The sequence below is a fragment of a genome, unplaced genomic scaffold (assembly GCF_019419815.1).
Source record: "Pyrus x bretschneideri cultivar Hongxiangsu unplaced genomic scaffold, Pyrus_bretschneideri_v1 Contig5, whole genome shotgun sequence".
Classification (NCBI taxonomy): domain Eukaryota; kingdom Viridiplantae; phylum Streptophyta; class Magnoliopsida; order Rosales; family Rosaceae; genus Pyrus; species Pyrus x bretschneideri.
The window spans coordinates 366,796-392,909 of NW_025999787.1; the positions used below are offsets into that span (position 1 = coordinate 366,796).

The following is a 26,114-nucleotide window of genomic DNA, read 5'->3' on the forward strand; positions in this document are numbered from 1 at the left end:
AAAAAAAAAAGGTGAGTAATGCAATATCCATGCTTGAGATGATCAATTGGCATTTAATGCACACGTCAGGGTATGACCAATCCGATATTGGTTGCCCGTTAAAACTGCAATCATAGCAAGATATATAATTCGAATTCACATAAATAAAGTTATAATTACTTAGCTAATAAAGCTTTTATCACTGTTCATAGAAGAATCTTCTTCGTAGCACAACGTCAACGATTCTTCTTTTCAAGTTTAGAAATATACTTCAAGCTGATAACATGTTGTAGTGAATAATATTAGAGAGAGAAGAAAATGACAACATAGAGATGGAAGAAGGGACTTAGTTGTCTGGCTCAATTGATTTCCTCTTGACCTTGTGCCTTTATTTATATTAATCATGACGAGCTTTACTTCCCTCCAAGTAATACGAATTACATGAAAAAAAAAAAAAAAGGATATTCTAGATCCTATAAGATTCTTACTTCTAGTTTACACCATTCCCGTAATAATACTAACTACAACGATAAACAATTTTTCAAGGGTAGTTTTCTATTTCAAGCTCAAGATTCCTAGATGTTTATGGATTAGAATCACGATTAAGTAGAAGTCTATAATTCATGAGTATAGAGTTGTTCGCACAATCTTTAATCAGCGAAATTCTTATGTTAATGTCACACCGCAGACCCAAGGTCAATGAAAAAATTAATCCGCGCCCGGTGTTTGAATACAAGTAAAAAGAAAAGTATTCAAAAATTGGTTAAAAATAAATTCTCTTATGCAAATTACACTAAAAGCCTTACAATTAGTAAAAATAAATAGAATTCTTAAAATCCCTCATCTGACATAAACTCAGTTCCTCTAGTCTGTATTTTGACAAATAATTCATCTGAAAAATAAAGGGTAAGGGGTGAGTAACCACCATCGCATATTTAGTATAATATATCACATGTCAGTCAAGCGCTGTTGTTTTACACACGCTAGAAAATAACATAATAATTATATCGAAAACTGTATCCACATAATTTCATATCCCTTCAATGTTGATTATTCTTCATAAAATGTATCTCACCGCGTGATCCCTATATTGGTCATTCTGCCCTAAAGTATCTATGTGTAATACATTTATCCTTTGGATAACCCAACATTGAAGTTCTCATGCTCCATGAAAATTTCCAAGTAATCACACTTAAATTGTATACATACGAATTGCAAATATGAACTCAAACATGGTTGACTTGAAAGTAGATAAAGATAATGAGAAATAGAGAAAAACTCTTGATAGTTCATGATTTTCATTTATTTTGAAAATAAGAAGTTTGTGAACACATTACATAAATTACTCATCTCGATCGATAGCTAGAACCCCGACCAAAAAAGCACAGCAACAATCTCCACATATCGAGCCCTCTATCCCTAAGCTCTCTTTCTTTCTCTTCTTCTTCAAACTAAAAGTGAAAGAAAAGAGATGAGAATGAGGCGGCAACAAATAGTCATTGGAGGGCTTGGCGGATAACCTTGGTTTTGAAAATACGGGTTTTCACAGCTAAGCTAAGTCGTCAAGGGGACATTAAGTAGCGAAAAAACACTAAAACAATGGTTCATGTGATGCGAATTTGATAACATTTATAACTAAAAATTGACGCGGCGGTACATCCACATTTGGGTCGTAACTGCGGACGCACCCAACAGTCTGAGATGATGTTTATGCAATTTACCTGACAAACTCGCCCATCTACATTCAAGTACAAAACCATTTGCCAATGCCATAACTCAAACTCCATCCGCAATTTGCCTTTAATTGTTTTTGTTATTTGATAATTCGTTTTAGACTATGTTTTAACTCCAGAAACTTTTGTTCAAAAAAAACATACATTCAAAACTACATGGCACAGACAAATTTAAAACTCAACATACCCCTATATCGAAGTTCCCCTCTCATGAGAATGAGAATCGAAATCCTATACATCATACGCATGCGTTTTAAAGAAGGCACACAATGAACAAAAACAAACCAGCTTCTAGCCTGTGCTGCTTCCTTTAGGTGTTCAGTGGTGTGCCTTCTGGAGTGCTCCATATACCATGTCGATGAATTGATTATCCTACAACGCATGCAAAGCTCGTAATCAAACTATGAACAAGGTTAATGATACTCATAATCAAGAGGAACCGCAAGATTACTCAGCAGTCACTTCAGTCTAGAACTCTAGATAATTGACTCAGTACCCAGGACCAATACAATTCAAAAAATTCAAAGTTGTAATGCAAACGGATTTGTCTCCTGGGAAAAAGGCATCAGGAGATATAAATCTAGATATCCGTTCCTTGATATATCCTATAATTACAATCAGCTCCTAATATTTATCAATCATAAAACTACAAAGCGTTCGTGATGCATTTTAAACACTTACCACAATTTGTGTGAACGAATTTTGAACATTACTGCAAACATCAAATCTTATTCAACTGAAAAAAAAAATGAGTGAAATTATATATCTACATAACGATGATCCGGAAAGACTAACCTGTACAAGCAGCATGAGTGCATTTCGTACTTTATCTCTATTAAGTGGCCCATAGTTAGGAGGGAAAGAAGCAGCAGTGAGAGATGGTGGAGGGGCTGGCGGTGGAAAAGGCTGTAACAAAGGAGCACCATATGGACGTTGCACACTTACAGCAGGGTGAAGAAGAGAAGCAGCACGGCTTGATGCAGTGACAGCTGGCATCGTTGTTGCTGAAGAGGAAGGATGAAGAAAAAAAGATGGCTTTACAAGATTACTGGCCAAGTTGGTGGTGTTGTGGGATTCAGGGAGGTCAACGAAAGGGGATAAAGTTGTCAGTGGAGCACATGGAATTCGCATGCCAGGAATACTTGAAGGTGCAGCACCGAATGGATGAGAAGGTAGATAGGCTGTCGAAGATGATTGGTAAGGCTGTCCAGTAATTGCTTTAGTTGAAGAATTCACGATAGTCATAGCCGTCTGCAATTAATGTTAGGAAAAATGAATAAGATGTTCCATCGGTCCTAAAATTATATCCATCAGTATGTTCACTCCAATATACATACACATGCAGGGATGACACTACGCATGAACATAAAATAATCTGCTCCAGAGAAAGGACAAGAGTCAAAGACCCAATCCTAGACCTCTGAGCTGTATACGGACTCGTGCTTGTGTTAAGGCATGCATATGTAGGCATCCACTGACCAAGTATATGCTTCCTTGAAATGAGCATAAAACACAGGGCAAACAGGCACATTTAGGAAGTACTCCATTGGCAATTTATTATTATCTTAAAGGACGAGAACCAACAATCCCACATTAACTACTCATTGCTGAATGTGAAAATATACCAATATTAGCATTAAATGCAGAAATTGTTATAAAATCAAAACATTTTGATTCTACCACTGCATAGAGCAACCAAAATTCCTCAATCAATGTCACAAAATTAGAAACTCATGAAACACTAGACATTTAATACTATAAACTTGGAAGTCATGTTGGAATCATCCCAGATCCACATGGTATGACTAGAAAGTCACAAAGTTAAAGTACATCAAACCAGGCACACAAATGGTGCGTAGCTACACTTTTTCCATGGCTACATCACTTGTGTGCTTAAAGAATCCTAGATTATGACCCTGATAGTGCCTAAGCTTTTCACACTAAGCAAGTAAACTAGCTCCATCAAGAGGAAGAGAACATACACTGAAGAAGTTCACAAAAGCCGGATCATCCGGAACGTCTGTGACATGAGAGGCAGTTGATGACGATGGCTCCAAAGGACCATCCATAATAACCATGCTTGGGACTGCTTCCAGTTCCTCAAACTCACTACAAAAGAATACATCCTTCCTTCAGTTGTTATCATAACCAAATTGACTAGAATTTCTACAAAATTGCACAACTGAACATTTGAAATCTTATTGAACATAAACGCATAATATCTTATACTATTGTCTTGACACCAGAATATTAATAAATATTCCAAGACTTTTACAACCCTAAAGTTTGCAAGCTCAGCAATATACAAAAAGAAAATATCACCCTTAAAAGGTGATCAATAATACAAAGCCAGAAGTTTTTATACTATTGTCAGCAAGGAAAAACATTGTAATACCAGAGTTCAGAAGTAAAGGAAGAACTACATTGGCGCTAAGTAGGGATAAACTGAATATTACCTCTTTGTTGGTGATACCATTGAGTTTTGAGGTACCTTGGAATATGCACTAAGAATCCTGGAGACGCATAAATAAAGATAGAACAGATTTAAAAACAAAGCAAATAAGAATAATATATACTTTGGGAGATTCTCCCCTTTGCCTTTTAACTTTTATATAAATAAGAAGGATAAATAAAATTCTATTCAATCAGGATCCCAGCAAACAGTTGCAATAATAACATCCATAGGACCATTCATGTCAGAAACCAATATTTAAAACACTAACAAATGCTTTTCCGGAACTTCAGTTTACCGATAAATTAAAGTTACGAGAAGTATATAAGAAAATAAACACTCGAAAGAGTGGTATGCAAAACTATGGCGCTACTACGTCACGATAACCTTAAATTTTCTCTCACCATGAGGTATATTACTTGCATTTAAAGTTTTAAACTAATTCTATGCATATACAAGATAAGTTCCACTATTTCTTTGCACAAAAACTAGACATCATTATTTAACTCCAACAGAGTGAAACTATTAAAGGGTGATTCCCCGGAAGGGTTTTTTCTGCACAACCTATTCAAACAGTGACTGGTAACATAGTAAAATACACAGGTAAAAATATCTATTTCAGGAATGAATTAAGTTATTAACATGTATTAAAGTTTAGAGCTATCTATTTTTCTTCCTGGTCTTACAAAAGAAATCCGATATAAATTTTGGATAGTACGTTATTGAAGCTTTTAAGATCTTCGGATATTTAATTGTTATGCACTGTCCACATAATGCCTTATTGTAATAGAAAATCCATTCACTGCCATACAAAGTTGTTGATTGTGTCAATCAAAAATAGCACAAAGATAATAATTTTTCAATCAACTTAAACTGCAAGAAGACAATACCTGTTAAACATATTTGCCACCTCCTCACATTCACTTGGATTGTAGAACCAAATACCATTGACCTCTCGAGCCGCATTTCGATACAATAGATATGGATGTTGGACTTCAAATTCAAAATCTCCCAAGAGATCCTCCACCAAATTTTCTGCTTATGCAAACATACTGGATCAGCTTAATATATAGAAATTTAGAAAATTAAACATAAAATGCATGCCATATAAAAATTAAAAGGAAAACATCATTAAACGTCCAAATAACGTGAGATATAGACTTAAAATTTTTTTTAGAAAGGCTGATAACTAAATCAGAAGATTTTGAAACGTGAGATATAGACTTAAAAAGAAATACTAGAAAAGCAGACAACTAAATCAGAAGATTTGAAGCCTCGAGCCAATAAAATTAAATTTCTCAATCTCAAATAATTAGCCTATCATGTAGCACACTTGCTGTATGGAGCACAAGATATTCACCATAGAGTGACAATAGAGCAAGCCAAGATGCAGGATCAAATGCATAGGATTTAACACGAGGCAAAGAGAGGAATCAAATTAAAAGACAAATAGAACTCGGAAATGTGGTCCAGATTCCAGACTCCAGTAATGATTGGAGACTGGTTCTAATGATATTTGGTACCAGAGCAGGCCAAGCCAGCTTGTAAGAGAAGGACACCCGAGAGCTCATACGCTACTTCAACATATTTTCACTCTTCTAGCATGAGACATTAAGCTTACTATCTAAGTTAAACCCTAAACCCTAAACTATCAGTACATAGCAACTTTTCCGTTATTGAAGCCTATACAAAAGAGTCAAGTTCAGCTCGTAACATGAAAAACCTGATAAACCCCATTCTCAAATACCAATAAAACTTCCAATCCAAGGCAACTACAAATGCAGCGAAACAACGTGGGTCGGGAATTAAAACACAATGCAAGTGTACTGACCACTATTCCGCCGGTTCATCACAATGAACTGAAACCGAGGTTGCGCATTCCTGGGATAACAGCAACAAAATTAACCCCCAAAACCCAAATTGCAACCAAAAAAATAAAAAAACCTAAATCTTACAACACAAAACCCACTAGAAATTTATCGCAGTAATGTAAAATTACCTCTTGACCACGAAGAGCGATCCTTCGACGTCCTTGCGACTCTGAAATTTGAAAGAAGAAAAAAAATACATATCAATTAGAACGAAAATTATGAAATTAGAATTGGATCATGAGTGGAATTAATGAGAATTAAGCAAAAAAGATGAAAATTTAAGAAGAAAAAAGAAGGATTACCCATTCGCTGAGATCAGTGTTGAACTCGTAGAAGGTGACGTGAGTGGAGGTGATGAGAATTTCCTCGACGGAGGGGTCGATTCGCTGCAGAACCGTCAGATTCAGAAGCTTCGTGCTCTGTTGGTCCAGGTTCGGCGTCAATTTCCCGTTCTGCGACATTTTTTTCCTTCTTCGGTTTCTGCTCCGCCACTGCCTCCGCCACCGCCGAAATTTGGGAGGAAGAAGCGGAATTTAAGGAAAGCGAAGGTCCAACTCGGATCATGAAACCTTCTTTCTCAAGCGACCCCGCGACGCTGTTATCCACAATGACGAAAATGACCCGGCATTCTTCTGAAGAAGTTCTGGAAGGGAAGGGGGTACTTTCGAGGTTTTGGGTTTATAATTTGTTTCTGGAAAGTTCCAAGCCCACTTCACTGCCAAGCGCTGCTGACCCCCACGCTCTATTTTCCCGCCTTCGTAAGGAAAGGTTAAAGACAAACTTGCCCTTTTGTTATTCGAGGGGAATTGATTTCTACGCAACATTTTCCCCACATGCACACCATATGCTTACTTCTGACTATTCAGATCGAATGAAATATAGAAATTAGACTAAAAAAAAAAAAAAAACAAATAAAATGAGCAAAACAAAAACAGATGTTCAAATAGAGAAAAAAATGCATCTAAAGTATCACATCTACCATCAAATTCACGTCAATTAATAAAATTAAGAATTTAATTAACCATTTTGTTTTTTGATAGATAAATGAAAACCATTAAGTTCAATTTTAACTATAAAAAGGGAAAATGTATATACTGTCATATGTCTTTGGAGAAGATCATAAATTAATATAACTCCCTAAATTATAGTCTCTAGAGAGAGTTAATAGCAAAAGCCATCATAAAGGGGGAAGGAGGAAGAAAAATAAACTATGTTTCCTTTTTTTTTATTTTTTTTTTTTCCTTCTTTCTTTCTTACCCTTTTAGTTCATTTTCAGAATGACTGTTGCTTGTATTCAAAGAGTGTTCCCCGATTAGTATGTTTGTGAGCGAAACTTCTCGTGACAGCTATAAAATGATTGAAATTCTAGTTGTAGAGATTAAAGTTGTTTGGACGATGTAATGTTGGCTCAGCCAAGTCTTTCGGGGAAACTGATCCCCTCCAACTAACTCGAGTGCATTCCTTAACTGCTGCTTACTTGTCATACCCACAAATCCGTCAATATGTCAGCTACTAAATTGGCTCCTCGAACCCTCAGATTACGTTTTCTCCCTCCCTTACACTCTTATTTAATAATCTCCGTAAAATTTGTTTGATTTGTTCAATATGATGGCCAAAAACAAAGAGAAGTGCGTGGAAAGAAAAAAAAAGAGAGAATAGTTATGATGTCCATCAGTGTGGGCGAAAAGGTTCACACTCGAGACCTCAAAAACAAACTAGTAATTCCATTTTATTGATTGAACTTAGATTACATAATTAAGATTCACAGGCTTCCATTAAATAGGAATCATTTTCTTTACCAGCACTACAGTTTCAGCACAACGAAGCAAGCGTTCCTAAATTGGTTTGTACCAGGTCATTCGGTTGCCTTGCCTTTGCGCCGGCTACTGCTGCTAGTTTCCAACAAGTAACAAACCATGGAATCGACATCATCTCCAAATATGCTGTAAGCCTCAATCACCTGCAGATAGCTGAACCCCATCGATAGCACAACTTGCACACTACTGCTAAGGGTCGAATCCTGAAATCCTTGGTCCCTCCCTTCAACTTTAGTATCACTGCCTGATGATCCTGCTGTTCATATGAAATTCTAGTCACTAACACACTTCCCAAATTCACAAGTAGCATAGAATTAATCAGAGCCTACGTGCAAATTCCACCCATGTACCCAAGAGTTGCCAAATTAAATCATCCAAAAATGCAGTTTAATACCTTAAAATTGAGCCCACACTCAAAATAAAAATATTTTTTCTACCGAGTTCTGTACGAGAGAGAGGGAGGCGAGGGAAAGAAACAAAGGAACGGGAAACTCACTAGCTCCAGAAGATGACGGCTCAGCACTAGAAGTGGAAGATTCTCTACGTCCAAGTTGTTGCTTAAATGTGCCGTCTGCATATTCAAGCCTCGAAGCTTCCATAACCATGCGCTCAATTTCTTTCTCAGTAAGCTCCAGATCCGAGTAAAATCGCCCCTCAGCTAGAAGTGCCTGCCAGTAGTAAAGATGAGAGGAAAAAGCGATCATGAAATTCCAGGTCAAGTATTTTTTAAAACCATAATGCAGAAACATCAGGATACTTGCATTATCAATTTGTTGGTCCTGTTGAGCCTTAATAGCAGCCTTGACCTGATCCTTGTCAACATTTGACTACAGAAATGAAAAGATGAAACATTAGATTAAGTTGTTTAATCGAATGATACCTTTCAGAAATAAAACCACTGAATAGCTGGCTCGTCAAGTGATGTGACCATCACATCCTTGCTTTCTTTGACAACAACTTTAATTGGAAGCACTAATAACTAACAATGCTTCGAATGAATGGTGCCATTTTCAGCCCCGATTTTCTTCATCCCACTGTAATTCTTCCCCACTCCCATTCCCAGCCCCCGAAAAAGATTTAAAATAACATTCACCTTACTCAAGCCAAACACCCGTTGAACCCAAATCTCTTCCCCATAACAGTAACTTCTTTTGTTTATCTAGGAATGGCAGCAGCGAAAGCCTAATAAATTAAACATATTTATGTGCGCATGCCATGTGACAGTAAATAGTAACAAGACTTTTTGAAGGAACTGGCAATAGTTTACACTTCAGATTTCTTAGTTTCGTTTTTTTTAACCTTCCCCTTTATATACAACCCTAGTCTTATCATGTCAGAAAGAAAAGGAACATCTATGTTATCCATGTTTCATCCAGATGTATAGAAGTAACATAATTAAAGCCAGATGAATATAGAATAATTAAGCACATACACTCACCCCACGAAGACGGCTGAACCCAAGTCCTACACCGATGGTCTGACGACGGGGATCAACAAGAGAGTTGTAATGATTTCCATGATGATAACTTAGTCGTAGGGGTGGTGTGTCAGTGTCATAGCTTCCATGGAAAATATTAATCGGTTCTGCATCAAACTCACTTAAGTTAACAAAACACTGCAAATAGAAAATTTCACTGGAAGAAAGACAGAAATCATTATTCAGCTCAAAAACCTGTTTTATAGGAATAAATATGGATGGGCCGATTATACATTTCAGATAAGGCTTGGATCTCAATATTGTTTCCATAGACCTGACATAAGATAAAATTAGTTATTAAACATATCTGCAGTGGAAAAGACAGGGAACTGTGCAAAAATTCACTGGGTCAATAATTAACAGACATCATATTACCAATAAGTATAAAACTTAACAAAGGTATTAACATGGTGAAAACTGAAGCCACCAGATCTTAAGTTATAATAAAAATAACTGAAAGACAAACACTTGAATGGCAACTAAGAAAATAACCATGCTTATTGAGTAGGGGGACGCTGAGAAAGGGTAAAACAAGTAGCATGCAATATTGGAGATAAGATCTTTTATGTTTTATAAGTATACCAACTATCTTTGTTAGCAGTCAACGCATATGCCTCTATTATTATAATTCACCTAAGTCACCTACCATAAAATTATACGGTCATTGACAATATTCATCAGCATGTCATAATTAAGCAGCTAGACCTTTCTACTCTCTCACAATTAGCAAGCATAACTTCAAGAGGAAACCTAATTACTCTTCCACATGAGATGGTGCAATTGTCATCCGAGAAATCAACAGCCATTCAAGGCAGTTTCCAAGCTGGGATTGCAAATACTTCTTTTGTAAAGCTAAGTTTGAATGCCTTCAGGAGGGTGCAAAGCTGGGTAAGGCTTTATTCTACAACATTTTCATGACCCAACAGATACTATTAACTTATAGTTGCTCTGAAAACATAACGAGGTATAGTTCCCTTACTCCATAGTGCTTTTTAACTTCTTAAGATGTAATCTTTTATCAAAGAGTGAGCCTGGAAATAATCAGGTCTTGAGGAACTAAAAAGAATAACAACTCCTTTAGCAGAGGGCCTTTGAGTGAGAACATGCTCCATCATCATGACCCAGGAATCATTTAATAAAGAAAATATCAAAGCCATCGCTAGTTTTCACCGCCGCAACCAATCTCTCCTAACAGAATTCAAATTCAAAATGTAATTTGAAATCTAATTCCACCAACACCACCCTAGCAGAAGATGCACACAATATTACATTCGATAAAATGGGGATCACATCACCATCAATATGAAGGACCATTGCGATATATTTGCCAATAGGACGCTCAAGCTAAATATTTAATAATTAAGACAATTTAACTTGCATAGGAAGACACTGTGAGGGTTTTTTTTTTTTTTTTTTAGCTGTACTTTGATTAAACAAAATTATAAGGTTTTCCTTGGGGCATTTTTGTGTCATTTAAACTGATGGTTTTACCAAATTTTTGACATCAAAGAAAGGAAGACTTGATAATCCCCCGAGATTCAGTACAAAAAATGAAACAAATTCTAGATCTCTAAAACACTCAAATGTGAAATCTTTTGGAAAAAAGATTACTTCTGTAAGCATTATAGGTGTAATTTCACCTACCAGGAAAAAGATTTCATCATTTCCCACCGCTATAAAACCACAAGTGTTAGATATAAAGTTAGTAATCTGATGAGTAAAACCGAACCCGTCATTGTACATGAGTTACCCTGCTTCTTTTCCCACATAACTAGTAAGTTTAACATATATGTCTTAATCAAAGACTACTACAAAGAATTAAGTTTCCCACTCCCCTTTTATTATCCTTCACTAGACTGTTTTATTTTATAAACATCCAAAATAAAATAAGATAAAAATTAATTGTTAAACAGACCAGAAAAAATAAGCCATTTCACCAAAAAAAATTAATTGTCAAGTAGCAAGTGTTGATTCACTTCCAGAACATGTAGACACATAAAGAAATACTCACAAACACACCACTGTTAGGCAACTTCGCCTACAAAAAAGGGGGAAGGGTATTGAAGAACAGGAACAGATACTACAAAAGCTTTAGCCAGTCTCCAACTTGGACATAACAACTATGAAAAATAACCTTAGAACGTAGGGATGATATTGTAATATGATCACAGTCTTTAAGAGGACATGCATCAAATAGCATTCCACCTCCTTACCATTATTTTGGGAATAAACTAGAGGAACTCAAGATGCCATTTTAAGATACTATATGGAGCTAATGTTTAGGCATACCCCATCAATAAGGTATTTCAAGGAGTGGACATCAATGAAAGATGTGGCATACCTTGTCTCTTCTTTTCCTCTTACAATAAGAGGTAAATCCTTCTGTAATAAATTGAGAAAAGTGATCCCTCTCTCGTTCCTGGACAAATACAGAGAACTAAGTATCAGAAGTTATGATGAACTATAGCATTAAGTAGGTATGAAAAAAATTATGGTATAGTTATGAAAAAGAAAGCAATATTTATTTTTCTGTCCAGTAATTTGTTTTCTTTAACAAATAATGGATAGGAATCAAAACTAAAAGTATTGTTACTATAAAAAGCTTTTCCCTCTACTACCTGATTTTCTTCTATTTTACTTTTCACATCTTTAATTTTCTCCCCATTACACGCTTAATAACATTGTTTGGGTTACCAATTCACTTTACAACATTGTCCAACAACCCCACTGTTGGCCAATCAACCATATAGCAATAGTTCAATTTTAAAGAGAATTCAAAAATCTTTTTGTTATTTGCAAGTGTATGCTAACATTACATAGCCAGATCCCAACTTAATCTCTAATAAGTACCAAACATGTGTATATATCCACAGCGCCTAAAAAAGAGCATAAATAGAATAAAAATAGAGGGGAAGCAAGGAATAATACCATGTAATCTATGCACATTTGCCGGATCAAGTCATAGGCTTCAGAATCCCCATAAACTTGATCTGCAACAGCACGAAAGAGACAATTCCCATCCTCCAGCATTCTTTTCACTTCAAAGCCTTTTGCACGCCTAATATCAATTTCAAACTGTCGTTCTCTTTCCTGATATAGATTTAACATGCCAATTTGAGATTTCTGAATTAGAAGTGAAGAATGGAGCAAACAAATGTAACATCACACTGGGGGTGCAAATGTGACCTCCAAGGCTTCAAACAAAAAATAATAAGAAATTTAATGGCGCAACCTCCTACATGTTTAGCTTCTGCTTAAGCGTCTTTGTTAAACATTTCTTCCTAATAGGGAGGTGTAACATCCCACATCATCCAGGGGAGTGAATCCTGTAAGCCTTATATGTATATTCCCATCTCTACCTAGCACGAGGCCTTTTGGGAGCTCACTGGCTTCAGGTTCCATTGGAACTCAGAAGTTAAGCGAGTTCGCGCGAGAGTAATCCCAGGATGGGTGACCCACTGGGAAGTTCTCGTGTGAGTTTCCAGAAACAAAACCGTGAGGGTGTGGTCAGGGTCCAAAGCGGACAATATCGTGCTACGGTGGAGTCGAGCCCGGAATATGGTGGGGGCCAGGGCCAGGATGTGACAGGAGGAGTTTGTATTAAGTTGATATTGGGATGCTGCTGTTTCTTAGTTTCTGAGAATATGCAACCTATTGTTTTTGTGATAAATAATGGTTAAAAAGTTCAACTTTGAGATGTGATCAGGCTTACCCAAAAAACCAAAGCAAATATTTGGGTAATGTACCAAAAATACTAAACAAGAAGATTGTACTGTGCCATGTTTTTCAATTCCTTCCAAAACACCAGGATTCTTTGCAATAAAACCTACTAAAGAGGATATCAGACTTTCCTACTTATTTGCAATTTTGCATATATAAGATCAGAAACTTACAGTGTCATCATAGGAAGATACAAAGCAAGGACTTTGCTCATCAGCACTATTGTACCCCTCGCTTTCACCATGAGACCTGGGAGAAGAGGGCAGCGACCCATTCGGTGACGTCCTAGTTGAAACAACAGGCCAGGCAGCTGCTCTTCTAGAAGGTCCAATCCGGACAGCATTTGAACTCCCTGAGACAGATCTCCTTGAATTCGAGTTTGCTGAGGAAAGTTTTGGGGGAGGGACTGGAGGAGGTGGTGGCTGAGAACTCGCAATTACATTTTGTAAAGAATCACTGCTCGAGTCCACATTTTCAACTGTCACCCTTTCAGAAATCCTCACCCCGTCTAAACCTTTCATCAATTCCCCAGGAATGGCAATGTCATTTTTACCAACTTTTTCCCCCTCAGCTAATTCATCACTTGAACTCACATTGTCATCATTACAGCTTTCTGTCAAAAGATCATCATTATTCACGGCCTTATTGTCACCACTCCCACAATACTCTGGCAGCTCATCCACAAAAACATTTTCTTGTGCCTCCTCTACAATTTCCTCATCTTTCACAACCGAAAGAGCCTGAGGATTATTAACCTGTGACTGTGCCCAAGCAGAAGAAGACCCAGACAAGGAAGAAGGACGAGTTGGGTTGGAAGAAGAACCACTTGAAGAACCTCGCTGAACCAGAATTCGAGTCATTGTATTCAATGCTTAACGTCTTCAAAACCCTAGCCTAATGTCCTTCACAAAACCCCAAACATAAAGTTATGCTTGTCACGCGTTCTGGCCTTGGGTGCAGTCGCGCCAATCCCTTGGCTGAAGGTTTTCTTCCAGCCCAGCACGCTCTGCTCCTCGGGAAACGATCTCTGCATTCCCCTAACAATTCTCATGAGACCCAGAGCTCGAACTTTAAACAAGAAAACCTCTAAGCTACTTGAATTTTAGCCCAAAAATTTCACCATCCAACCATCCCAAGCTGCAAACAACAAACACCATACATTTCCAAGAAAAATCAACAAAAAAGAACATAGCTTCGGAACGATCCGGTTGGCTTCTGAGAAAAAGATTGGAAACTCAAAGAAGATTGTACCCAAAACTCACTGAAACTTGTTGAAATCTTCTCACTTTATAAAAATGCACAAAATAAATAAAAAACCAAAATTCAAATCTTTCTACTTTCTCTCAATCTTGTTCCCCTTTCCTACCATTTTCTCAGCAACCAAACTGACACAAACCCAGGATAACCGAATAAAAAAAAATTTTCAAACTCCAAGAACCATGGAAGGAAAACATCAATCAAATAAATCAAACACGCCCCACACCAAAAACGCATAATATTACCAAGGTTTAACGATTACATAAAAACCCTACGGTTGACTCGACCCAGCACGAGTTGGCGACTCACCTGAGAAACCAAATACAGAAACAGAGCCTCCTTCTGAAGCTTCAATCACGACGAGTCTGAGATCTACAAAAGCTGAGCGAAATTAATCGAATTTTAATTGAATATTTCAAATTCCCAAATTACTTTTCTAGGGTTTATGTTGATTGAGGCGAAGAAGAAGACTTGAGAGAGGGAGGAATGTCCATGTGAAAAGAAAGAGAGAAGTCGCGAGGAAGAAAATGGGAGGCTGCGTTAAAGAGGGCCACGTGATGTGGACTCGACAAGCTACGGCTACTCAGACACCATTACCCTTACACGTGTCCAGTTCCCTTACGCTTACACGTGTGGAGGCGGGGTCAGTCAGTTTAGTGCGTGCGACTTAAGTTAACTTCGTTTCCTCAACTTCCTTAGAGCATTGGAAGTGCGTGCGACTTAAGTTAGCTTGTTTCCTCAACTTTCTTAGAGCATCTTCAAAGGTTTTGGAAAAGGAGTAGGATTCTCTACTATCTAGTCTTATTCTCTTCACTCATATCCTCTTATACACTTTCTTTAGTCTAATGGCTTCTAAGACTTACATAACCTATCCTTTGGTGCTTGAGATTTTTTTTGTTTGAACTAACGATATTATTTACACTAAAGGAATGAGATTAGGCTATGCCTCACAATGGGCTAGCAATAATATGATTCAAATTCGTCTTTGGCGAAATCTAGCATAAGACCTTTCACTTACAAGTGAAAACGAATACCACTAGATCATATTACTAAGTGATGGGTACTTAAGATTTAAAATCGATAAAACTAGTTGCAGAGATTATCCACCATCTAGGTCATTCCGTTAAAAAGCTCTGTTAAGTCGAGAGTATTTTTGTCAAATCAAATTATCCACTTGCTTTTTCACCCTTTTCTCTCAATTCCTTAAAAAAATACTTTTATGTTGCTGATTTTGGCCGTGAAATCAAATCTTCAACCATTATTAAAAATGATTTGGTGAAAAATTCAAATAAATCATCGCAAATGGTCGTCCTTGAATTTTTCCCCTTCATTGAGTTTTGGAATAAACTGTACAGTTTGCACCATTGAATATAAATGAAATTGATTGTTCAAAGGGTAGTATATCCACAGACAAAGCTAAATCAATAGAGTTACCAAAAAGAGATGCCATGTTCCATTACAAAAGATTTTCAACATGATCAACATAACTTGCAAAATATCCCAAAGCAAAACATGTTCAAATTTTCAACATCAAAAATAATATCCCACATGTTTAACTGCAAAATCAATATCCAATTGTTCTAATTAAAAATAAAAAATAAAAAGAAAAAGAAAAAAGAAGAAGCAAATATATGGTTGTAGCTTGTTTTCTTCCATTTGTGCAATGACATCCAAACTATGAACTCCCTCCATACTCAAGGCTTCTAGGATTTGCCTCTCTTTTTCAGGTGATTTGTACCTTTTGTTGGTAGATTACGATTGTGGTGACACTACTTGGGAAGTGCCACCAGTATAGCCTTGTACCTGTTGAAAACCAAATGATAATAGCTTACACTTAGTCACCATATAAAATTCAAATCAGACTCCTTTTATCACAACTTAGACAAGTTATTGTTGAAGTCGAAAAAGAAGTAAAGAATAAACAATACAAAAACTGAAGGGCTACTGAATGTACCATTTGAACTTGTGGAGTGGGCTATGAGCTAGATACACCATTCTTATGCTTCTCCCTCTTCCCATTCCTCTTCCTCTTCCTTTTCTCATGCCTCTAACCCTTTCCACCTACATTATCATCCAATTTAATGGACTTACACTTTCAATATCAAAAACTACAGTTAAAAAAAGACACTATACAAAACAGATTATACCTCTAATGTAGATGTGTTAACAACTGAATGATTTGGCTCTTGAGTGGCTGATAGAAGCATATTTAGACAACTTAGTTGGCTTGTTCTCGTGCATTTACGTTGTGTTTCTTTAGTTATTTTAGTCCTTTATGCCATTTTCGTGTGTTTCTAGGTTCATAGGGCTAAAGGAGCAAAGAAGTGCATTTTGGAGCCTTTTGGAGCACTTTTGGGCCATGGATGGATAGCTTATGCTTGGAGCCAAAGTGTTGGACAAAATTGAAGGCCATTTATGCACTTTAGGACATACAACAAAGGGCCTAGCCCATTCTCTCTTATTCTCTCCCTTATAGCCATGCAAAGAACCATCCATTCCATCAAAAACAACCTTGCCGTGGCTCCTCTCCCATTTCCAGCTTTTCCCTTTGCATTTCCCTTTCATTTCAGCCACATGTATCCTTCAATTCAGCCACACGTCCACATGCATTCATCATCATTCACCATAATCCTTCCCTCACATGCTTTCCCAACAAATAAATCAGCCAACACATGCACCCATCACCCAAAACAACTCCTTGCCGTGCACCCCCCCTTGAAATTCCAGTTTTCCACCAACCAACCTAGCTGTCATTCCACATGCATTCCCTCCTTAATCATTGCAGCCACATTCTCTCACATTCTCACCCATTCTCTCCCTATAAAACCATGCAATCCCATCACACAATTCATTCATTCCACACCTCCATTCATACACAACACAACACAAACACATCTTGAAAACATCAAAGCCGTGCACACCATTCCATTTCCAGCATTCTTCTCTTCTATTTCCACCATTCCCCAACCCTCCAAAACACTATCCAACCATTCCTCCATACAAACACCAATCCAAAACACTATCCTTAGACCTTGTGCCGTAACAAAGAGGAGGAGAAGGGCCTAAACGTTCATACAATTCAAGTTTGAGTTGTTGGAATTTTTAGGTGTTTTCTTTTCCTTGATTTCAATGATTAAATTTACGTATCTTTGTTGTGTACGTATGAGGTGAAGGAAAAATTTTGTCCTAGCTAAGAACATGTAAGAACATTTGAATACATATGCAAACTAATAACACTTTAAAGTAGGCATGCATTCAAAAACAATTCATAAAACCCATGACTTTCAAAGCCTAGTATATGGTGAACCATAAGACTCTTTAACAATATTAAAGAGAATAAGAATTTAGAGATTCTTTACCCTTGAAGCTCATCCTTGATTGCACAAGGGATTCACCCAAGTGGAGGGCCTTCAAGTCACCTCCTTGCTCCTTGGATCTTCCTTGTGATTTTCTCCCTTTTAGTGCTCCTTTTCTTCTTTGAGGATTTGAGGATTTGTTCTCCAAAACACCAAAGGTTTGGTGTCTCTAAGTCTCCACACCAAAGATGTAGTGTGAAGATGAAATGGATGACTTAGGGAAGAAAGATTGCTAGATGTTCCTCCCCTAAGGTGGCCGGCCTCTATGTTGAAAATGAGAGAAAATGTTTCACCCAAATTCTCTTAGAAAACCCCTAGGATGAAATGGCTATAAAGATGTCTTTATACCACCTCACAATGGAGTGGCAAACTTGCAATTAAGCCAAGTTCACTACCCTCCACCCTTATGGCCGGCCATATGTTGTTATTGGGCTTAATTGCCCATTTTGTTTTAGTTGTCATACAACTTAAACATAATGGGCCTTGTGGACCAAAACGTTTTTGTGCCCCGAAGCCCAAAACTAACTTAAACGCCCAATACGAACGTTTCGTATAATTAATTAACTATTTAATTAATCTTGACCATTCTTCAATTAAACCATTTAATTGCTTATCCATTTCATATAATTTCTTCACTTATATCTTTACTCGGTGTACGATCCATTAGGTTCCAATTAGCGAGGTAGTGGGCGATGTTACTCTTAACGATCGATTGTGAATTGAAACCACATTTCAATTCTCCCTTAAAATTAGTGTTTGCTAATCTTTAGGGCTTCCACAAACCATGGGTGACGCCTAGCAGCATGTCATGGTTACCCAAGCTAAGTAGAAGTGGTTGGAGAACCTATCCAGTTACAACTACAATGCAATACGGTCCTTCTCTAATACAATACTCTTAATCACATTGTTTAAGTGATAGTTTGTTTCATGTCTACTATCCAATGTGATACTTCTCTATATGATTCAATTGAATAAGATTTGGAACATCTTCCTTAGTCATATTCATATGCTTTGGCCAAAGACTCTCGAATCATATCTTAGAGTATTCTCCTTCCATCATGGAAGGTTAGAGATCCCTTGTTGTGCATTCATATGCCTACATGACTAGATAGCTTGACCCCAACAATGCCGTGGACACTCCAATGGAATGCCGTTGACATAATCAAAGATCAAGGACCTAACCATTAGACATCAATGATGCCTCAGGTCAAAGGTTGATCGTTGTTCAGTGTACTCGATTACTCTTTCGAGCACCTATGTGTTTGCCTTAGTGTCCAACACCAAATGACTTGAGACTAGTTCATATTCACGCTTGAGTCGACATAACACATACTAACCTTAGCGGATTGTCAATGCCCAATTGGCAATCCTATGGCTAGGAATGTTTTAGGAATGAACATAAGAGAAAGGTCTCGTTAATTTAACTAACTTAAATCACTTGTCTCTTAGATCAAATACATTCCTTGGATTCCCTTATTGCTTAAACACAAGATACTATAAATAGTGATTAACAATAAGCTTTGCCCTCTATTAAACATATAAAAGTTTAATACAATAAGTATTCCAAAAAGCTATTACATCAAATGAGTGGCTTTGTGGGCATACTTCCAACATGAGGAACTAAACCCCCCCATAGCTAGGGGGTGATTCGAAACCATGTTTACGCTTGCAATATGAATTGATTACCTTTGGTTGGAATTTCATGAGTTGTGGATTCAATTTGTTTAACTGTTTAATTGATAACCTATTTATGTATGTTTATTGAGAGTGCACGCTTAATTTTCATGCATGAATATGACGCTAGAATATAAGTGAGTTTCACCTAATAGTTATGAACTTATATTCACAAGTAGTGGAGGTTGCTTATAAACAATCGCGTTAAGTAAATTCTTGGCATAAGTTTCATGCAATTCATAGTAACGAATGCCTCGTCAACACTTATAGTTTTCATGATGCTTAATGATTCTTGCTTGTATCTCTATTATGCAATTCATGTAGGGAACTTGTGAGGAATGCTTTGGGTTGTCGTATGCAATCATCCAATTCATTAACTTAAGAAAAACTTGACGGTTAATTTAAGCGGACCTAATTAACCCGGGGTGATGAGTTTCATAATTCATCAAAAGACCAACCGAAAATCATCTTGTATGCAAGTGTAACATGTGTGGAGAAGAACCTTCTAGCTAGCATTCATCCATATTTTCATCACATTCATATTTACATTTTGCCCTTAATTACAATCTGTGCATTTTAGTTTAATTCGTCAAAACCTCAATCCCCCCCCTATTTGTTTAGTTTTAATCTATCTTATTTTGTGTTTTTAAGTATTTTGAGTCTTTTGGTTTGTTTTGGTGTTTTAAAGTTTAGTTTTGCATTCTTCGAGTTTAGTATAGTGTTTTAAACTTGTTTTTACGTTTTTGAGTCAAATCCAAGTGATTAACAATCCCTCCTAATCCCCGGTCCAGAACGATCCCTACTTACATACTTACTACAATTGATAAAAAGAGGGTTTAATTTGTGTGCGTATAATGTTCGCATCAGTGGCTTGAGGTGTCCCTGGTGTCTTTGCAGTTGTGTGACTTGGCTCATGAGTGCTATGAGTTGGTGTTAAATGACTAGTAGAGCCCCCATTTCCACAAGTTCTTCTTGTGTGGCCTTCATGTCCACATTGATGACATGTATATTGTTTGTGTTAAACCCATTTTCCTAGCTTTTTTCCACCATGAGTTGTCGCTAGTGGCTCTTCACAGGCTCTTTTGTCGTATTCTTATTAGGTTTGCTTGTTTGCTTCTTATGTAGAGGATGTTTAATAGTGATAGTATCTGCTACTCTTAACCATTGATCAGGACCAGGGAGATATGTAATTATAGGGGCATAAGCCCTAAGGTAGGATGTTTGATTGTAGCACTCATCAACATATAAAGCAACATCTTGTTTTGTTCTTAGAATGCAAGCAATATCGTGAGCACAAGGAATTCCATAGAGATCCCATTTCCTACAAGAACAAGTCTTAGATACCAAGTCTACTGCAAACTCCCCCTATATAAGTGTTGAACTTGGTATTTCATATCTCCAGCTAGAGTAGCTAGTCAAATCCTACTTTTTTTCTTCAACTTGTTAATTATTTTCTCAATTCTTGGACCAACAACTCCTTTCCACTTATCTTCTATTTGTCATCCTTTCATTAAGTTCTTCCTTATCATTTGAAGCATACTCAAAATTGGCTTGTTCTTTGCCTTCACAATAGATTGTTAAAAGCCTCACATAGATTGTTGGCAAGAATATCACACTTAAAGTATGTCCTAAAATATGATTTACTCCAATGTTCTGGTGGTTTGTCATTCAACCACTTCCAAGATTCCATATTGTCTTCCTTCAACTTATCCATAATTGATTGAATAATTTACTGAAATCAAGGTATTGTTGTTGCCATTACTGCCTCCCACAAAATTTTCTTTAATGCAAGGCCACTGTGTATTATTTTGAAGTTATTATGCAAGTGCTTGACACAGTGTCTATGCTCTGCATTAGGCATAGGGTCTGAATGACATTAACTAACCCTTTTTGCTTATCTGTGATGAATGCATAACCATGACTATTACTCATGTCTAAGTCACAATCAATATTTTCAAAAACCATTCTTAGGTGTTCATTTTCTATTTCCACAACATATGCAAGTGGGAACATCCCATTATTAGCATCAATTCCAACTACAACTAAAATCTATCCTGGATGTTTCCCTTTCACAAAACATCCATATAGTCCTATGACATATATGCACCCCTCCTTAAACCCTTTTTGCAAGCTTCAAAACAGATGTACGTACATTGTCATGCCCCGACCTGCGAATAAAGACTATTCACGAGCTAGGGTGTGAGCCATATCTTGCTATAGAAATAAATTCTACAATCAAGGCATGGTGGAAAAGTTAAAATAAAATTATTTAAAATTTATTCAATATGCAGCGGAAATAGAATAGTACATAAATTAATTCACAACAAAAACTACCAACAAAATAATAATTAAATTGTAACAATTATTTCAAATGCATGAAACATATACAAATGAGATGGATGAATGTACTCACTCCCTTCTAATCCCGCTAACACATACCTAAGGCACCCAAGCGTGCACGTCCCATACCATGCTTATACCACTTGGCTCCAAATAACTTAGAATATGAGTTAACTTCCGTTCATCCCTTAAACCCAATTTTTGTAATTAAACTCTCAGTTTCCACTTTATTATACAAACACTTCCTCCGACGCCCAATTGTATATTCAAGCCCTTCCCCCAACGCCTGACATATACAAGATTTCATTATTTTTATAATCAACCAATTTGTATACTCATGCCCTGCACCCTACGCCTGACATATACAAGGTTCATTATTTTATATTCAAGGCAAACTTCAGCCCTTGAATATCCTCACAACTCAAATACTTTACACAAGTGAGCACTTGACACAACACAACTCTATTTCCTACTTTGGAATGCATATATATATATATATATATGTCATGTGCACATAGATATCAATACTCACATTTTATCTAACAAGCCTGCAAGCTTCAATATAAATGAATATGATTAGTAACAAGAGTAATATAATCATAATATTAATAACAAAGTAATAATTTATAATCCATCATCTGAAGTGTTGCTCATTGACCACTCTATATATTCTTCCATCGTCTTGTCCATCTTGGTCGGGCAACTTGTTTTTATTGGAAAGGAATAGACATCCATGTTAGAGAAGAGAATCATTAGAGTGAAATATGTCTCAAAGGCCACAAGGCATGAAATCATGTCTCTAGCTTTTCCCTTTCCAAACATCATTTTTATTTTTATTTTAGCCCACCACTTCTACTTCTTCTCATCTCACTTCCCTTATGTTCTCACTCACAAACTTGATCACTTTCTTTCACCCGACTCTCCTCTTCCTCCCACACAACATTCTACCCTTTAATGTCTTTTTGTCATCTTTTTGCTTCTCCTTTTTATTCCCTCAAGAACCACTACTTAATTCTTTTCTTCCCAATTTATATCTCCTTTCTTTTCTACAAATCGACCCCCACTCCTCCTCATCCTCTCTCTCTCTCTCTCTCTTCACAAAACATCATCATTTGTCAACTCCACAGTTAAAGGTGTGGTAATAGGACACTTTGGATAGAACGGATGATGCACATGAAGTGGTTCTCATGAGTGCTTAGCCACGATATTGTCGTTGTCCTTCATGGCTGCCATTGATGAGCTTGACTAGCCAAGGGCAGCTTTTGTTTGTAGCGTTTGAACACCAATGAGGAGATGGAGAAAGACGGTTGGTTGCCTTGATCAATTTGGTGTGGAGTTATGGTTGCATCCAATTAAAAAAAATCTAGTTTTTTATGAATAATAGTTTACGTAACTGAATTTGATTTGGGGTTCAACTGAGAGAGGAAATATAGGTTCATGGTGATTAGTGGGATTTCATTTCTTTAGCTGTAGGTTTTTTTCTAAGGAATTTCCATTGTTGGTTGAAGGTGATTTTCATGGCAATGGTCTCAAAATATAAGTAGAAAAACATTGGATTTAAGCGGTTCGCCAATTTGGCTACATCCACTAGGCTTGTGTTTATATTTGTAATTTACTAAAAATGAGATTTACAAAATAGAATGAAAGTAGCTTGAAAAGCCATTACATAATCTACTCAAATTGAATAATAAAGAAGGAGGGATATGAGAAAATGATGATTTCTTTGCTGGATTGGCGTTCTTCTTCCCTAGACCTTCTCCTTCATTTATAGAGAGTGTAATCATATTTCTTGTTACTATTTGGCCACTTACGTCCCCTTTGACGTCTGAAACTCATTTGTCATCATATCATTGGAATATTTGAAATGATAGATTGAAGCATGAAGAGACAATATAAACAAATAATTGAAATTCCCCTAGGCTAGTGAGTAATCACTCCTATAAATCACAATACAATGTCACCTACATGCTAATAGATACACGTACATAGTCTATGGCCCTATCTAGATTCACACCTCTCCAAATTTGGAGGATGAATCATCACCAATCATTAACTACTAAATTCCTAATGATTGCAAACCTGCCAATTCACCCTTAAGTAAACTTCCACCTCTTCACCCTAATCATTAACTTCTATTAATTACCAACTTCCACCTCATCCTTGGAAAAAAAAATGAATCAAGCAAAAAGTACTCAAATAATCCCACCTGAAGTTCGGCTATAGCAATGATAATTGCCATTAGCATGTAAAATCAACTTTAAGGCCTACCAAAAACAATCTAATACATATATAAGTTACGTACAAAATTACAAAACTACAATGAGGATGGCAAACACTAGAAACCTCTCTAGTTGGAGAAATTTGAATTTAAAAGTATTAGATAGGCTTAAATATATTCTTGGAGTGAAAGAATCTCTACTAACTTACATGCTAAAAATACGAGTTTTTTGTACTCATAGCGTATATAAGGAACCCAATAAAATTATTACATAAAAACAACTTCGCACATACAAACACACATATATAATCATTTTTTTTTAAATACGGGTATTACATACATTCTCTGGAATCTCATTATATCATCTCTCATCTGAGTTTTAATAACCACAATTGATCTAGGATTTGTACTCTTCAACACCTCAGCGTATTTTTCAACCTTATGAATGTTTAAGTAAAAGTAACTCCCTTTACAAACTAGGCTCTAGTGTGTTTTTGTGGAAGTTTGTAACTCAGGTTTGAATGAGTCTTTGTTAAGCTTGTGACACATGTTTCTTTAGGCTTTTAGTAAGCTTTGTAAATTAGGTTACTAGCCACTCTTGTTAATCTGTGTAAACAAATTATACCAACATGTAATATGCTTGTTTGTTTCAGTTTTGCATATAAAAGCTAGCTTATATGTTGAAGATTGTATTCTCTAGTTCTATATAGCTCTATGATATATGGATTGCTATATGAAAGAAAAAAGAGTAATGAACGAGACTTTTGAGTCTGGACATCTTTTGTACATCAACAACTAAAACGAAAGAAACACACAAAACTAACACTGAGAGGAAAAATATGGCAAGGGAGGAGGAGATCGATGCGATGAAGACAGTATTGATGCGCCCAAAGCAACTACACAATCACGGAACATGTACTCCATCAATTTAAGTCGTTTACTATATGGATTAAAACAATCTAGCCGGATGTGGTATAATTTTCTTGATGAAGTTTCGACCAGGAAAAGCTATATTGATAACCAAAAATGCCCCTGTGTTTTTCTAAAGAAACCAAATTCTAGGTTTTGTAATAGTGACAGTATATGTGATAACATGAACTTAATTGGAACTCCTCCAGAGATCAATAACATTTTCGAATATTTAAAGAGTGATTTTAAAGCTAAGGGCATTTTTGGTATTTCATGGGAGAAGGTGAGAAGGGAATTTATTAATTATATACTTATAATTTCGTGTGATAGAAAATTGTATGAATTACAATGTAGTTTTTCTTTCTAAATTTTAAGAGTAAAGAGTTTAAAATTAAAAAACACAACTACACGTCTACCTCTACCATCGTTGTTGCCACAACCCCACCACTACCATCGCCACCATCACTACCACATTGTCCATGGCTACCATCATTGCTACAACTTCCACAACTCACCATTACTAGTGCCACCACCACCACATTCCCATGGTTATCAACTCCATCAAACCCACATTGCCGGAACCCCTAACTTACAACCATTGTTGCCACCACTACCCCACCACTATCAGACAACAACTCAGCGGCCATGGGTGATGCTTGTAATAGATTGCTATCTATCACATGCTTCGGGTCTAGTACTTATATTATTATACTTTTAGGTTAGTCAGACAAAAATCATCACAAATTCTAGAAAATTGAATTCAATCATTTTAATATAGGAAAACTAATGAAAATGGCTTGAAAACTTTGAGTTTTAATAATAAGGACAAAATAAAGGGTAAAGTGAATAGTATCAAGATTGACTTTTTAATGTAAAAATTTGGTTTTTCGTTAAAGTAAACAGTATTGGGAGTCATTAAAGTGCCCCTTTAATATTTCAATATTTCATAGTACTCTTAAATTTATTCATCTAAACATGGATTAGAGTGCAATCCAAAAAGGTAATCTTGCACTCTTTCTTCTATTTTGTTATTCATTGTGGAGGTGTACAACCCTAACCTAAAGTACCATAGTTGTTAATTAGTATGAAAGATTCTTAAAAATAAAGGAAATAAAGAAAGAAAAACAAAATACATAAACAAAAACTACTTTTACCATATTCTTTGAAGCCAATTCACACAAATCTTTCATTACAATTATATCATTTTACATTCATCTTAATTTTAATGCAATTAATAACATACACAATCGACAATATGCATCTCTGCAATTTAGAAGTCTTAATTATACAGTAATTAAGCTCCTTAATTTC

General features: G+C 36.4%; 2 protein-coding genes across 5 annotated transcripts; both read right to left on the reverse strand.

The window, feature by feature from the left end:
* Window positions 1-1,765: 1,765 nt before the first annotated feature.
* LOC108868625 (mRNA-decapping enzyme-like protein) lies at window positions 1,766-6,757 on the reverse strand. Its single transcript, XM_018652184.2, has 8 exons — window positions 6,338-6,757; window positions 6,164-6,204; window positions 5,996-6,045; window positions 5,055-5,199; window positions 4,169-4,225; window positions 3,695-3,821; window positions 2,508-2,963; window positions 1,766-2,084 (listed from the first exon to the last, which is right to left on the reverse strand). The coding sequence occupies exons 1-8, from the start codon at window positions 6,494-6,496 to the stop codon at window positions 2,031-2,033; spliced, it is 1,089 nt and encodes a 362-aa protein (XP_018507700.1). The 5' UTR covers window positions 6,497-6,757; the 3' UTR covers window positions 1,766-2,030.
* Window positions 6,758-7,739: 982 nt separating this feature from the next.
* Window positions 7,740-14,828, reverse strand: LOC103966383 (OVARIAN TUMOR DOMAIN-containing deubiquitinating enzyme 6). Of its 4 annotated transcripts, none has more exons than XM_048568949.1 (9): window positions 14,616-14,828; window positions 13,223-14,076; window positions 12,258-12,419; window positions 11,671-11,748; window positions 9,525-9,603; window positions 9,291-9,436; window positions 8,614-8,679; window positions 8,349-8,520; window positions 7,740-8,108 (listed from the first exon to the last, which is right to left on the reverse strand). In XM_048568949.1, exons 2-9 carry the CDS (start codon window positions 13,907-13,909, stop codon window positions 7,891-7,893), a joined length of 1,608 nt encoding a protein of 535 aa, XP_048424906.1. In that variant the 5' UTR covers window positions 13,910-14,076; window positions 14,616-14,828; the 3' UTR covers window positions 7,740-7,890. The 4 variants fall into 4 exon arrangements, with proteins under 4 accessions (XP_048424906.1, XP_048424905.1, XP_018507694.2 ...); XM_048568948.1 differs by having other exon boundaries at window positions 13,223-14,086; XM_018652178.2 differs by having other exon boundaries at window positions 7,740-8,105; window positions 13,223-14,186.
* Window positions 14,829-26,114: the final 11,286 nt, after the last annotated feature.